The 16,594-nt window shown below is 32.9% G+C and overlaps 1 protein-coding gene across 15 annotated transcripts in view; it reads left to right on the forward strand.

The window, feature by feature from the left end:
- MIPOL1 (mirror-image polydactyly 1) overlaps window positions 1-16,594 on the forward strand; it is a 403,522-nt gene that overhangs the window by 367,103 nt on the left and 19,825 nt on the right. For 9 of the 15 annotated variants that reach the window (XM_073998509.1, XM_073998512.1, XM_073998513.1 and 6 more), the window contains one exon: window positions 3,077-3,826. The exons of the other annotated variants lie outside the window; for them this stretch is intronic. In XM_073998509.1, the coding sequence (XP_073854610.1) occupies window positions 3,077-3,143 (67 nt within the window). In that variant the 3' untranslated portion in view covers window positions 3,144-3,826. Of the gene's footprint in view, window positions 1-3,076; window positions 3,827-16,594 lie in introns of those variants that run through there. 15 annotated transcript variants of the gene reach the window in all.

A 16,594-nucleotide genomic window follows, 5' to 3' on the forward strand; every position in this document is an offset into this window, starting at 1 on the left:
ATCCTAATCCTAGCTCTAGCCCTTTTCGTGTTTCATGAAGCTGTTGGGAAGATATCATAGAGTAATATTTAAAGCATCTGGAGCCTATTTTAGTGAGCTACATAATTTTTTAAGGACATTATTGATTTGGATAGTAAGAATAGCCTGCAGGCAAATCCTGCAAGGTGCTTCAACAGACACACACGTCTACCTTCCTGTTGGCACAGCCCATGTTTGGCAGGTGTATTCCATTCCTTACAGGAAGGAATAGGTGCTTCATTGTGTTACAGAAGTCAGTAAGCTTTCACAAAACTAAGTAAGTGACATTTTTCTCATTTCTGAGAGCAGATTTTCATAAATCATTCGACCTGGATAAATTGAGAATGTAGTTGATCTGGTAATTGTTGAAATATAATGAAGACATTGCAAAACATGATATTTAAGTATTTCCTCCTAATCTCTTACCTTAACAAGATATAAGAGTTCTAAATGGAAAGATGTCCTAATGTAGAAAAAGGAAACAAAAGTAAGATGAGCCTGTCTGTAAAGGAGAAGCCAGAAGAAGCACAACACAGATTCATCTCAATAATTTGGGATTCCACTGATTCTGAATTTATAGTAACAATAATAATAACTAGACAAAATAGAGCTTTTATATTGTGAAGAAGGTTTTTTCACTAGTTAGTAGTATAAGTTATATTATGGAGAAGGGATACATTCAGCCAGTTTGCAAGTAATATTTTCTGGCTTTTAACAATATATGCAAAGAAATGCTACTAATGTCTTATAATGATTTCTGCTGGGAGCTGTTTAATGGTTATTTCAAGTTACTATCAGATTTTAACAATAAACTTAAAATTTCATAGTGTAATTCTGTAATTCATACATTTTTCTTTCCCCTCATCCACAACTCAAGTTAATTAAATATTGCCTTAAAAGATTCATGTAGTCCTATGAGTCATAATATTCAGAGTGTGTAAGTTAGCACTAGTTTTTAACCACTAGGGAAGGTTCAAGTATTGCAGACTAATCTGAGAATACAGTGAATTTTCTAATGACTCTTCTAGTTCGGGTATTTGTACCACTAGACTGTTTTAGTGGATATACAACGTTTATGTATAGTTTGCATTTTAGAAAAGTTTGTAGTAATGAACTTAGACAAGATTTGCCTTTTTACTCTAAGACCATTACTGTGTTTCTTAGAGCAAAGTTTTTTGATGTACTGAATGATTTTGTTTTATTTTCCTGTTTTTTGTTAACAGAATTCTTGATAGATACAAAATCATCCAATAAACTTCAGCTAGTTTTCAGCATTATATGCAGTTGATTTGTCCATTCCTTACTGAAACTTCCAAATCTTCTAACCCAGCGTATATGACACTAAGAATACCCTCATTCCTTTCGTGTCTAGCTCTGTGCTGTGTTTATTTGCAGAGGACCCTCATGCATGGATCCATATAAATGAGGCAAACTGTGAAGCAGACTAGACTGTGCCGCTTACCAGTCTTTGAGAGAGAAAGATTGTGTATATGAAAACTGCTAGGCATGATATTTACTTATAAGGAAGATTTCTGTGTGTATAACATCAAGCAAGATTTTTGGTTGAGGTTTTATGCTTTCAGTAAAGAAAATAAAAGAAGAAAACCAATTAATGGTCTGATTCTATCATCTTTTGTCAAGCAAAACTCTCACTGATCCACATGAATGTGACCTCCCGCTCATAGAGTAGTCTAAGAACACTGCAGAATGGACTTCTGAACTTTCGACTCTCTTTTCGATTTAATTAACTAGTTTTTAATCAACCAAAAAAAATCATTTTCTTTGACGAAAAAGTCTATGTAGGTAATTTCCAGTGTATTTATGCTACTCAGAAATAGAAACTTTTTTTTTTTTAATTTATTTATTATTATTATACTTTAAGTTGTAGGGTACATGTGCATAACGTGCGTGTTTGTTACATATGTATACTTGTGCCATGTTGGTGTGCTGCACCCATCAACTCGTCATTTACATCAGGTATAACTCCCAATGCAATCCCTCCCCCCTCCCCCCTCCCCATGATAGGCCCCTGTGTGTGATGTTCCCCTTCCTGAGTCCAAGTGATCTCATTGTTCAGTTCCCACCTATGAGTGAGAACATGCGGTGTTTGGTTTTCTGTTCTTGTGATAGTTTGCTAAGAATGATGGTTTCCAGCTGCATCCATGTCCCTACAAAGGACACAAACTCATCCTTTTTGATGGCTGCATAGTATTCCATGGTGTATATGTGCCACATTTTCTTAATCCAATCTGTCACTGATGGACATTTGGGTTGATTCCAAGTCTTTGCTATTGTGAATAGTGCTGCAATAAACATACGTGTGCATGTGTCTTTATAGCAGCATAATTTATAATCCTTTGGGTATATACCCAGTAATGGGATGGCTGGGTCATATGGTACATCTAGTTCTAGATCCTTGTTTTTTAATTAGAACAAAAAGTCTGGTTTTCTTAGTATCAAATCATTATGTATATTTAAATTATTTCCATTCTACTGTAACTTGAAATTTTTTCCACCTAGCCACATAATCTGGCTTTATTTTTATCAGCTGATTCTATGAAAAGATGGGAATTTAGTACCTCATAGAAGTTACACAGTATACCAACCAGTGAATCACTTATCTAGCTAAGTGACAAGTGAAACATTGCTGGTATTTCTGTTTTGAAATATGTGCTTTTCTTAGGTAAAAATCAGTTTATTCTACATTTAATATGTGATCCTGTCATTGCATAGTAAATGATTCATTCACAACCTTAATACAATTAGGTAAATGCATTAAATGCATTGAAGTAAGTATCTTATTAGATGCCACTTTGTGTGGCATCTAATGCTGACATAATTCAAGGATCTGGGTTAAAGTTTGTGTCATTGCTGGTTTTTGAAACCTCAGATACTTGGCACTCTGTAGCAGTGTCTTTCACAGTAATGCTTTGTTTCTTAACATGACTGTGAGGACTGCTTGGTCACAGGCAAATACTGTCCTTTATCAGCCAGGACATTCTTAACAATAATTGCCCTTTTTTTTCCCCTTCTCACCCCCATCCCAACCCCAACTTAGTTTGGAAAGGCTGGTGGATGTACTGAGAAAGAAGGTTGGAACCGGGACCATGAGGACAGTGATCTGATTGAAAAAAAACGACAGTCTGGGGAAGCGATCACATCTGGTGACCAGGCTGCTTCATTCAACACTGTGTAAACACTAAAGCCTTAACTTAGCAAACAGTTGTTAGAAGTGGGACACTCCAACCACATTCCAAGCTGAGATAAAATCAAATCACAAATGTTTAACCACTTTGCTGCTGACTTGAGTTATTTATCCAAATATATTAACTACAGACTTTTACCAATGGGTAGCTATAAGGTTACAGCTTATTTTGTAACTATTTTATATCTCAATATCTTTAATATAAATCTTTTTACTGAGAGATCATTATAGAAACATGTTAAAGTTGGTTAGTATCATATCTTCACATGTGGCCCTTTCTGAATCAAAGTGCAGCAAAGTAAATATTGTCTAAGCTTTAATCCACTGTGTTAGGTCAAAACTTCAAATACATGCATTTTTCAATATTTCTTAACTGATGAGAGAGGCCTAAACATGAGTGTGTAGTCTTCCTTCAATGCATGTATGTAATCTTTGTTAGTATTAAAAGATATTAAATATAGATGCCATGAATTAAATGTATAATTTGTTTAATAAGAGATGGATATATTAAAATTACATTCATCAAGGCATGATTTTTGTTTCACTGTAAATAATGCAAACTGTTTCAATAAAAAGAGCAGACTGTTAATGTGTACTTATAAATTCACATTGTCAGTATTTTTTAATGTTGGGTCTGAAAAATTATCTAAATTCTACTTAAGCTATAAATCTCTGTCATTTTTGCTTGAAAATTAGCATGCCTCTGTCTTAAAAGAACAGAGACCATCAAACCTGTTAAGTATTCTTATTGTTTATCTTTTTTTAATTGCCATTTGATTTTTGTTGTGGAGGAGGGGGATCTAATACATAATATACAATAAAATTATAATGTAGAAATATAAGAATTCAGAAAAAAGTAAACTTGCCATTTGGTTGAGGTTACCTGCTTTTTATTTTATTTCAGAAATAAGATCATTACAGCATAGCAGTCATATGAAGTTATGAATAGAACTGAGATTTTTATGTAATTAGCTATAGAGAAAATACTTTCATATTTTTAGATGAGACAGATGAAAGACCAAGAGGAAATGACTGTGCCTGGAACAGAATGAAATAGACAAGTCGCGATTTAATTAGTGAAAATTTTGTAGGCAAGTAAAATTTTTTTCTAAGTCTATATATTCTTAATTCATCTTTAAGATTGAGCTAAATTATCTACCATTGCCTATTTACAGGATAAGTACATTCAGGACAATTTATTGCACCATTCTTTCATATACTATAGTAGATTATCCATTTGAATTTTGTTTTACTCCACAGGAAAATGTAAGCTACTTTGTCATAGGTGACAAAAGAATCATAGTACTAACAAACTCTATTTCTTCCTTATTAAATCTGTATCCATTGAAGTACCTTTTTTAACTATGAGAATTAGAAAATAAGGGACAACAGAGGTTAAAACAAACTAATTTAATTTGCTCTATACTCCTAAAGATAATTATATCCTCTCATAGACCAATGACTCTATAATAGAGAAATATGTAATGATTTAGTCATGCATGCAGTTTTTGTCTCTGGGCTCTATTTGAAACATGTAACAGCTCCCTATGTGAAGAAAGAGCATCTTTAAAGTCATCTGGGAGGTGCAGGTAAGTAATGAGAAAGTTTTTGTCACAAAATAGTCCATTCCTGATCTCACTTAAAATAAGTCACAAGTAAACTTGAATTTTCAGTTTAATCCTGAAAACAGATGAACTTTTCTTGAGTTATTTTGTCTGAGTTTTTAGAAGACACAAAATATAGTATAAAGACATTTCACGATTTCCAAACAAATGTTTCTACACTTAAATGATCAAATTAGAATAACCAATTCCTATAATTAAGATGTGGAACTTTTATAGAATATGATATTATAAAGTTAAATTTGCAAAATAATTGTAACATCCACTGTTGTTCAGTATAGGTAATCTCCCAAAAATATCACATCCTCTTGAAAATGAGTTGTCTACAAAATTTCAAGTTCAAAGTATTACAGCCAAATATTATCTTAATTTCTTACACTTAAAAGTGTCCATCAACAGTGTGTCAGATGGTCTTTATATATTTTTTCTGTATGAATGAACAGCCTTGCCTACTGAAGATAGGTTCTCTATATATTCAACAATAATGCAACTTTAGAAGTATTCCACACTGCTGAGAAATGTTGCTTTGAGTTTGTTTTATACATCATCTACTAAATCCTATAGTAACATGAGAATTTACTTCTTCTTGTAAAAATAAGTAACTTAGAGGAAAGGCAGAAATGCTAATACTAACATTTGTAGCACTTGATTTACAAAGTCGTTTTACATCTGTTTTTCTTTTCATTTGATCCTATCAACAATCATAATAATAATAAATTATATATAACCCATATAATAATGATGGTGATGATAATTTTAGTATTACTGTCATTATAATTATTATTATATTCATTCTACAGATGAGGAAACAGACTCAGTAAGTCTTGAAATTTGCCAAGGACTGGCTGGGACCTGGAACTAAGATCTTATAACCACATTCCATGTAACTATGAGTCTGTAAATCTCTCTGTAAGAAAAAAATTTCAAAGTAAAGATTTTAACTCTTGCAATTTATGTTGTTATAGTACCATTTCTTTCACATACTACATACGAATTCCTTAGTAATCAAAAGATTGTACACATTTCTTTCAATGAAGTACAATAATGTGAATTGCATGTGTAAACAGCATCACATTATTACCACCTCTCTGTGGTATTATAGTGGCAGTATGCTTTGCCTCAGCCTTCACTAATTAGGAATATTGTGACAATTCATTCCTAATAAAACATATCATGAGTCTCTTTGTACTATTTTTAATTTGGCCTGATGCTAAAACCTGTCAGCTTAGTTTTATAACATGGTAGTCTAAACTTCAAGCCTTGCTGTATCTCCTAGAACAATTTAGAGCTAAAACCAGTTATAAGCAAAGTTATTGGTTATAAGCAAGGTATAAGCAGTTAAAGCAAAGTTATTAATTATTAATATATGAGAATTTAAAATTTTATTAATAAGTTAGAAATTATTAATGTATTTTAAATACTTTAAGGAATAAAATATTTTGCTTATTTTTTCAATGATAAAGTTGATCCTTTGTATATTTCCTTATTCAAATAAACTCAGTCCTATCATCTTATCAGGTCACTTATTTATATAATTAGTTTATTTTATTAAAAAGCTAGAAAATTAAAGTGTATACTTTTAATATTGAATATAGTTTCATAGAAAAACATTTTATATGTACTATTCTTAAAGATCACAATTATTTTTAAAGTTTCTATTTTCAAATAGTTGTGATTAATAAGGCATTGTATGATGAAATAGCCATGGCTCATACATTTTTGTCTTTTCACATATGATGTGTTTGGAACCCACATTTTTTACTGATTTTATTGTGTTGTTGGTAACTAGTATTTACAGCTAACCTATCTATTCATATTTTACATATTTATGCATGCACACACACTGATACATTTACCTTTTTAAAAAATCATTTATAAATGAACTGTTAGGCTCCAGTGATTTCAGTATTTTGTTCATGTTTTATTGGAAATGCACGTGGTTTCTTAGGCTTTTAAACAAATACATGGAATGGTTGAGAGATTTATTTTGCTCGTGCTTAGCTAAATATGTCATCTCTAGAAAAGATGTGGTTTGTTTTGGCACTGTTTTAAAAACTCAAATATTTTAAGCATTTGTTAAGTTGGAGCTTGCACATTTAAACTAGCAGCATACGTTCCAGAAGAGCATCTCAAGTTACCAAATTTTTTGTAATCCTTTTACTAGAATAATCTTTTTTGAAAAGGTTTTCTTGTGCTAGCTTCGGCAGCATATATACTGAAATTAGAAAAAAAAACCTTTTTTATTACATGTTTTAGTGTATGTTAAGTTAAACTTCTAAAAGTTGAATTATTTAATGTAGGACTTCATAAATAGAATTTGACAATGATAAATGTGTATTTTTGAGAATCATTAAAATATTGTATATAATGATATTCCTTTGCAGAAGTCTTTATATGCTTAATTTTTAATCTAATTGTCTTCTAAATATAGTTTTGGTGTATGCTAGTATTTTAGAAGCCACCAATTTCTGGACTATCTGATTATTAACAAAGATGTATTTTAATGCACAAGCCCAAATGTCTAAAATATATATTTACTTTGTATTCAAATAAAATCCCCTATTGCAAATCCTATACATAGTTCAATGCAATTCTTATACATCGATCTTAATCAAATGTATAAATGTACAATCCTGAAGACAGTGTACTAGTCTTAAAAATATGCAGTATAAAATATATTGCAGTAAGGAAACAGATTAAGTTCACTGTCAAACTGTCTGACTTCCTTAACAAATTTAATAAAGAGAAATGTCAATATGAACAAATTTGTTAGGCACCTTAGGAATCTTTCAAAACTATTTAGATATAAAATAAAATTATAGCAATAAAATATTGAAGAGAAATATCATTTTTAGTGAATATGGTTAGAAAGAACCTAAGAGGGGAGATCAAATTATTTTAATTAAAAAATAATAGACTGACTCAAATCTACCATAAAGCACCTCTACTCACTTTGGAATATGTACGTGGAATTTTGCTGTCAATAGCTGAAATCTAAAAACACTGTTTCTGTTGCATTTGATTATTCAATCATGATAAGGTAAATGTAAACAGACTATGTAGCACTGTTATCACCTGGAGTGAACTTAGAATTTAGTACGTGAGTACAAGAGGAATGCAGTGGAAGTGGGCAGTAGGTGTCTTTGGGGCAAAAATTCTATAAACTGGTAATATCTAAACTATCACATTACTTTGCTAAATTATTGTTTCATGATGTATGACCTTTGTGATTTGTCACACATTTTACTTCTACATATGCACATAATTGTAACTTTTTTAACTTTAAAAAGTAATTATATTTAAGAAAATTTTTAAAATAAGAATGAACGTATGTGATATTTACTCACATATTTACCATTTCTAGCGCCCTTATTTTCTTTGCATACATCCATGTTATCCACCTGTTACCATTTTCCTTCTGCCCAAAGTATTTATCATCTATACTAGTGAAGAACTGTTGGTTCAACTTTTGTATGTCTGAAAATGTGACTCTTTTTCTGCCTTCATTCTGTGAAAAAAATGCTGCATATAGAATTTGAGGTTTACAGGGTTTTGTGGATTTTTTTCAGTATTTTAAAGACGTTGCTCTAATATTTCTGGTTTGCTTTGTTCCTGCTGTCATTCTTATTTTTATTTTCTGTACATTATGTGTCCTCTAGCTGCTTTAAAGATTTTCCCTTTGTCACTTGTTTTAATCAATTTGATTATGATGTGCAGTGTCGATTTCTGCATGTTTTTGTGCCTGTGGTTTGCTGAACTTCTTGGATCCATGTTTACAGTCTTTATCAGAAAACTTCAGCCATTATTTTTTCCAATATATTTCCCTATCACTTTTTCTTCTTTCTCTGGAACTACTATTCTCTGGATATTAAGCTACTTAAAGTTATCCTACAACTTGTTCATGCTTCATTCTTTTTTTTTAATTTTTAATTTTTGTGTGTACCTAGTAGGTGTATATATTTATGGGGCACATGCGATATTTTTATATAGGCATCCAGTGCATAATAATCACATCAGAGTAAATGGGATATCCATCACCTCAAGCATTTACTTTTTTGTTACAATTAATTATACCCTTTCAGTTATTTTAAAATGTACAATAAATTATTGACTGTAGTCACCTTGTTGTGCTATCAAATATTAGATCTTATTCGTTCTAACTAACTATATTTTTATTATATTTCTTTTCAATTTTTTTCTGTTTCATTTTAGATAGTTCTATTACTTTGTCTTCAAGTTTGCTAATCTTTTCTTTTGCAGTGTCTAATGTGTTGTTAATCCATCCAGGGCCTCTTTCTTCACAGACATTGTATTTTTCATCTCTATAAGTTAGAATTGAGTTTTTTAAATTTTGTATGGCTCTCCTTAACTTGTTCATGCTTTGCATTATCTTCAGGAACATAAAACATATACAGTGGTTTCACTTCCTTGGTTTTAGTTACCCACAACTAACCACAGTCCAAAAATAGGTAAGTATGGTACCATAAGATATTTTGAGAGACAGAAACCACATTCACATGCCTTTTATCACAGCATATTGTTATAATTATTCTATTTTATTATTAGTTATTGTTTATCTCTTACTATGCTCCATTTAGAAATTAAACATTATCATAGAAATGTACATATAGGAAAAAATTTATATAGGGTTCGGTACTATCCTTGGTTTCAGACATCTACTGAGGGTCTTGGAATGTGTCCCCCACAGATAAAAAGGGATTGCTGTAATAACTGTTTTAATGTTCATGTTTGTTAATTATGTTATCTGTGCCATTTCCAGGCCTGTTTCTATTGACTGATTTTTTTTTCTTACTATAGGTTATATTTTTCTGCTTTACATGCTGGTAACTTTTTACGGAATGCCAGTTATTGCAAATTTTATCGGGTTGGGTGCTGAATATTTTTGTATTTTTTTAAATGTTTTGAGTTTTGTTCAGGAATGCAGTTACATTACTTAGAAACAGTATAATACTTTTAAAGCTGTTTTATGCTTTGATGGGCAAGACCAGAGCAGCTATTCTAGAGCAGAGTTTTCCTCACAACCAAGGCAATCCCCTTCTGAATATATTACCTTATATTCTTTATAGTATATGATGACCATATGTAAGTTTAGGTCATTGCTCTGCCTTTTCTTTCCTGGTGATTTTTACCCTGGCCTTGCTAATTTGCTCACATATGTGTGTTGATCAATACTCAGAGAAAGACTCAAGGAATGGTCTACAGCTCTTCAGAGCCAAACTCGCTCTCTGGTATATTCTCGCGCTCTCTCTCTCTCTCTCTTTTTCTCTGTGCAGCCTCTCCCAGCCCTCTCTGCATATAATTTCTTCTCTCCAGTACTCTGAGCTGCAAATTCTGTCTGCTCTGGTGTCCCCAGATTCTCAACTCTGTGTCCTCAACTCAGGGAGACTTCCAAGCTCTGTTTTGGTTGCCCCACTCTACACTCTGTAAATTCTCCAGACTATAAGCGGGGGCAATCATAGGGCTCACTTCATTTGTTTGATTCACTGTCCTGGACTGCCTATTGTCCAAAGTCCAAAAACATTGTTTCATGTATTTTCACTATTACTTTTTATTTGGTTGGTGGTGTTGGTTTTGGTTTTGTTGTTGTTGTTTTTCAGTTTTTTGAGGACAGTGGCAGGATAAATCTGGTCCCTGTTATTCCATTGTAGCCAGAAGTGTAGGCCCTCCTGTAGATCTTTTAAAATGTCATCCTGTTAATGTCTAGCTTCTCTCTTACCTGTTTAGAAATCAGCCGTCAGTCTTATTGTCTCCTTGAAGTAAACTTTTTTGTTTCTCTGATTGCTTTTTACATTTTTTTCTTTTACTTTGTTTTTTGGCAGTTTTATTTTATGCCTTGATGTGGTCTTCTTTTTATATTTCTTGCTTGAATTCAGAGACCTTGTTAAAGCTCTGTCTTCATCTTTTCTCAATTTTAGGACATCTTTAGTCAATATCTCTTTCTCCTCCTGAGACTTCAATTACATATATGTTAACCTTTTCACTGTGTTCCTATATTTTCCGTTCTTTTTTTCTAGCTATATGTGTAACAGTTTTGATTTTTGTTTTTGTTTTTGTGTTTTTAAGATACGGGGTGTTGCTAGGTTTCCCAAGCTGGTCTCTATCTCCTGGCCTCTAGCATTCCTCCCATCGTAGCCTCCAAAAGTGCTGGGATTACAGCCATGAGCCACTACACCTGGACAATTTTGAATTTTTTTGATTACCTGTCTTTTATTTCAGTAAGCCTGTGTTCTGCTTTGAAGGCCAACTATTGAATTCTTAACTTTAGGTTTTGAATTTTTAAATTCTACAATTTCTTTTTTTCTTTTTTGTACATTCGGATTCTCCAGTGAAATACTCATCTTTCTAAATCTATTTTCTTCTCCCTTTGCCTCTGTTTTCCTGAACATACTGGTCATTATTACTTTAAAGTCCATGCCTATTAACTCCAATATCTGAATTACCTCTGGGTCTTTCTCTATCATCTATCTTGTCTCTTGGCATGCCTATTAATTCTTGATTGAATGTAACATAACCTGAACCTCCAGATGATTTTGTCTGCCTCCCAAGAGGGTTTATCCTTTGTTCTCCTGCGATGACTGAATGAAACCCAGTCACCTTTATCTAGTAAAGTACTGTGTTGGCTTGAATCTGGGTTCTAGTTTGAATAGGATCAGTTGTTTCTGGTTTGCCTCCTTTCTTGTTGCATAATTCACTAGGGCCTTCAGTGGTGAAAGTGATATCTTCACTGAGCTTTTTTAGAAATTCTCATTTTAGCTTTTTTAATCTTTCACTTAGGATATCTCAGAATTTGCCAACTAGATATATGTGTCAGGCCCTTTAGGTCTCCAATTTTGTCACTCCAGCCCTGCAAAATTGCCCAAAGCTCTGCTAGTTTCCCTATTCCTAGAAGCAATCTTCTGCTAGGACAGAGCCCACATTATCAATTCCCTCATCTTCACCCAGAACCAGCAAATGCCTCCAAAGGAAAAGTGGCTGCAGATCATCAGTTTACCTCTCTGTTGTTCTCCTTTCTGGAATCTTAGTCTCTCTATTTGCCTTTATTTTACATCCTCTTCAACACTTCTAAACAAATACTGTTTTTTATACTTTATTCAGCTTTTCTGGTTGTTGTTGGCAGGAGGACTGGTCTATCACAAACTATTCTGTTTTGTCTCGAAGCAGAAATTCAATGAATTTTAAATTTCCTTTATTATAATTTTCATTTCTAGAGGTTATATTTTGTCTGTCTCCAAGTGCGTTTGATCATTTTTAGAGTTCCTGTATTTTTAATTTTTTTTTATTTTCTTACATGTTTTAAACATGTATTTCATACTTAATTTCTGATAATTTTGACATGTCAAGTATTTGCTGCTCTGATTTTGTTGTCTATTATTTCTGCTAGCTATCTTTATTTAAATGTTTGGTGATTCATTAATGTGAACTTATATCTTCTTAGAACTATTCTCTATGGAGTTTTTCAAAGCCTGGGTTAAAGGTGGGTTCCTCCACAGAGTTTTGCATTTGCTTCTGCCAGTCATTTGGAAGCATGTTGGATCACTTTAAAATCTTAATTTGACTTTTATTAGGCCACTTAGGTAATGTTAATTTGGGTTGAAAATCCACAGAAGAGCTAGCTTATGGTTATAAACTTCATATGGGAAATTTTTTTTTTATCCTTCATTCATAGCCTGAGTTCAAGATTTCTCTCCCCAGATGGGTTCTGGCTTTGTACTTTGTCCCCTTCTACATTACAAGGCCATGAAAACCCAAGCTCAACTTTACCCCTGTCATAAGACAAATGCTTTTGAGATGAAAACTGCCTTTTGTGCTTTACTTACCACTCAGGGTTGCATTTTACTTAGGTTTGGGCCTCAGAGTATTCCTTATTGACTGCCAACATATTGATGAATTTGAAAAGATGTTTTTCATATTCTATCCAACATTTTTAGTTGCTTACTGCAGGAGGTACCAGGTCCATCATAGCAGGAAACAGTAGTCAAGGTGGAATGTTATTAAACCTATACACACACACACACACACACAAACACACACACAGAGAGAGAGAGAGAGAGAGAGAGAGAGAGAGAATTGCACTGCTAATAAAATGTTCTGAATTTAGTATCACTTGTATACATGATTAAAATGAGCAGATAATAAATTTACCTTCCAAGATCCATAATTGCAGCTCTTTTTCCCCACCAGTAACTACAAGCAGTTTTTCATTAAAGAAAAGAAAATGATTGAATAATCCAAATTAGCCTGGGCAAGAAAATTAACAGCTGCCTAAAATGAAATGTTTGAGTTATGAGCCATGTACCACTTTGGTTTATCTGCAGCCAAAAGGTTCAGAATCCTTATTCAATTAACCATGTTGCTTGGGAGGGCATGGTTGCCCTGAATAAGAGCTGCCTGGTGATGAGTAAGAGGTATCCGTGACACACAAGTTCAGACCTTGCAACTCTGTTTTTGTTGTTTGAACTTTCTTCTCCGTTGTAGCTAGGGATCCGGCGTGGAATTTAAACACTTGTGTGGTAACTCCATTCCTTCAAGCCATTGTGTTGTTAAGCTCTAGCTAACGAACTTTTCACACTGGCTCCATGTAAAGCAAGACTTAGAAAACAGCAGTGATCAACATTTTTGGCTTTATAATAAGATTATATAATTTATATGTCTTCATGCAACTAAGATGCTCTTGCCTTCCTAGACCAACTGCTCCTAAAAGGTAGCCTTTAAAATATATATATGAAAAGTAAAGAAATAAGCCAAACTGCACTAGCAAAAATTAAGAAGTAACTTTCATTTCAAAAATCATACCCACTGTGGCAGAAACTTCAAAAAGTATACCTGTTTTAAAACTTAGGAACTTTGCCTAAAATAGAGGAACTATAACTGTATAATATTTTTATAAGGTGAGAACTGCCAAATGCACCAGTCATGTATACTTTATCTCATGTGGCCCTTCTTCCATGCCAAATGTTTTTTGTTGCTTAGGGAGATCTTCCTGATAATGTCACAAAGAATGTCTCTCAGACCCATATAGATTAGGTACACATTGGCTAAGAACAAGTTTTTCTTTAAAATACCTAAGCTTCATGTTGCTTCTAACTATACTATCTTGAGTCTAAAAGCCAAGTGACTGAAAGACAAGAGGCTGAATTTCTCCTCTAACTCATAAACCAGTTCTGAAGATACTTCTGTGGGAGAAAATTCAAATATATTTTGAACAATAGTATAATAATTTGACATAAAATATCTCAGTGTTATTTCTTTGAAGAATTACACTTCATTTAAATGTGTACACGGATTACTAATGTCTCAGTATGATATAGTCTTAGCACTTTGCAAAATTGGATTTGCTTTTTGCATCTTAAACTGTGATCATATCATAAAGAGTAGTTATATAATTTTATTTAGGTGACATAGAGGAATGTAGGAATGTGAATATGTAATTGTTGTCAAAAAAAAGTGAGGAAAAGTTTTTGAAATCAGAAGTTTCCTTTCAGTTAAAGCTTCAGTTATATCACAGCAATAATTTGTTTCTGCTTTTATAAATAAAAAACTTTTATAAATTGCAACAACTTTTCAAGGAATATAGTTAGTTATTTATTGCAGATATTATTTTCTTTACATTTTAGGAAAGTTGCCTGGGCCCATGTTGCATTTTTTAAAGAACCAGTTTCCCAAACTATACATAGAAGTTCTATGCTACATTTTGTTTTCTTATGAATGGCAAGAAAATTAATAAAAGTGACTTTTATTCATAACGTACTAATACCTGAGACCATGTACTCCAGGCATACTCTCCATTTCAGTTCCTAACCCATATTTTCACTGTTTGATTCATTCGCCATTTTCAACCCTATACTCAATCAAATCCACCTTCACTTTTTAAATCCAGTTCATCCATCAAGCTCACTTATGTACCACCCCCTACATGAAGCTTTCCCTAATTCCCCACCCCCACCCCCCCACAAAGTTGTAGTTAATCTCCCTTCTATTTGCCATCTAGCTCTTTCTTCATCTCTCTATTAGGGCAGTTAATAACTTTTCTCTTGGTTTCAGTATTCCTTTACTATTTCCCATTAGAATGCAAGCTCCTGAAGATGAGAGATTCAGTTTTGTTCATATTTCTTTGCACAGGTAAATACTTGATGAATAATCATCCTTGTTTAATGAGAAACCTAAATTTTCAAACTATTTTAACTTTGTAAACATCTGTGTGATATGCCTTTCTAAAAATATGACATTAAAATATTAAAATTTAAATATTTTTCCTATATCAGTGATGTTAAAATATACAATTATGTCAAATTATCTAGCACCTGGCACATTCCCAGCTAAAACATTGTACTTACCTGAATACTGTAGCTTTTTAACTGTAATTAATTTATCAATTTAAAGTGAAGGGTTGCTATGGGGTTTTTTTGACGTTGTTGTTTAATTTTTTTTGTTGTTTGGTTTGGGGAGGGGGTGTGTGTGTGTGTGGTGTCTGTTGTGGTTTGTTTTTTGTTTTGGGTGTTTTGTTTTGTTTTGTTTTGTTGAGACAGGGTCTCACTCTGTCACCCAAGCTAGAGTACAGTGGTGTGATCATAGCTCACTGCAACCCTAAATTCCTGGGCTCAAGTGTTTCTCCCACCTCCGCCTCCCAAGTAGCTGGGACTGCAGGCACATGTCACCAGCCTGAATCACTTCTTTTTTAAATTTTTTGTAGAGACAGGGTCTTCTGAAATTGCCTAGGCTGGTCTCAAAGTCCTGGACTCAAGCAATCCTCCTGCTTTGGCCTCCCAAAGTGCTGGGATTGCAATCATGAACCACCACACCCAGCCTTGGTTTGTTGTTTTAATCCAAACTTCTTGTGTAGCTGTTAAATGTTGGTACTGTGCAGTCCAAAGTTTGAAATTTCACTCCATGATGAACTGAAGACTGGTTTTATTTTGTTGACTACAAAGTTTATACAAAATTTCCAGGTAAGAAAATAGGTCATTTAAATCCTTATTGAGCAATAATGATAACTACATTGCTTGTCCAAATTCAGGCAAGGAGAAGGAGAATGCAAACAATGTATAAACCAGTGTAAATTGTTTGGATATCCTCTTATGTTGCTGCATGTACTTTAAATCATGATTTCAAATTCAGTGGTCCCTCATTTTCTAAAAACAACCAAAGTTATATGAGCTCTTATTACTTTGATATACTTTCTTGAGATTTTACTCTCTGGTTATATTATTCTTTCAATACCCAAGTCATATTTTAAGATATTTGGGAGCAAAAATAAATTGTGCATGAATGTTACCTACTAAACTACAGCTTCAAAAATTGATATTTGGTTACTAATATTATTTTGTCTCTGATTCAGTATCCACCAGTTTTCATCATGTAACTTGTTGAATGATGATTCTAAAGCTTCAAAAAATGCCTGCCATTCTTCAACAAATAGGTCAGTTGTATCAAAGCCTTTCTGAAATACTCAAGCAAAGAATATTTACTGCATTTTACTTGTATGACCATGACATTAACATACTTTAAGTTCCTTAAAGAAGATTTTCTTCTCATAAATCTGTTTTGGCTGTGGCTAATCAAATTATATTTTTCAATATAGTATGTCCTTCTCCAATATTGTTTCTAGTATGTACTTCATACACAAAGTTAACTATGTTGATTATAATTGACTGCTGGCAGAGTGATTCACTTTTGATAAGAGTAACTGTATTTTGCTTGTAATTTTCTAGGAAATTAGCTTTTTTACCAT

This window comes from Macaca fascicularis, chromosome 7 (genome assembly GCF_037993035.2).
Source record: "Macaca fascicularis isolate 582-1 chromosome 7, T2T-MFA8v1.1".
Lineage (NCBI taxonomy): Eukaryota > Metazoa > Chordata > Mammalia > Primates > Cercopithecidae > Macaca > Macaca fascicularis.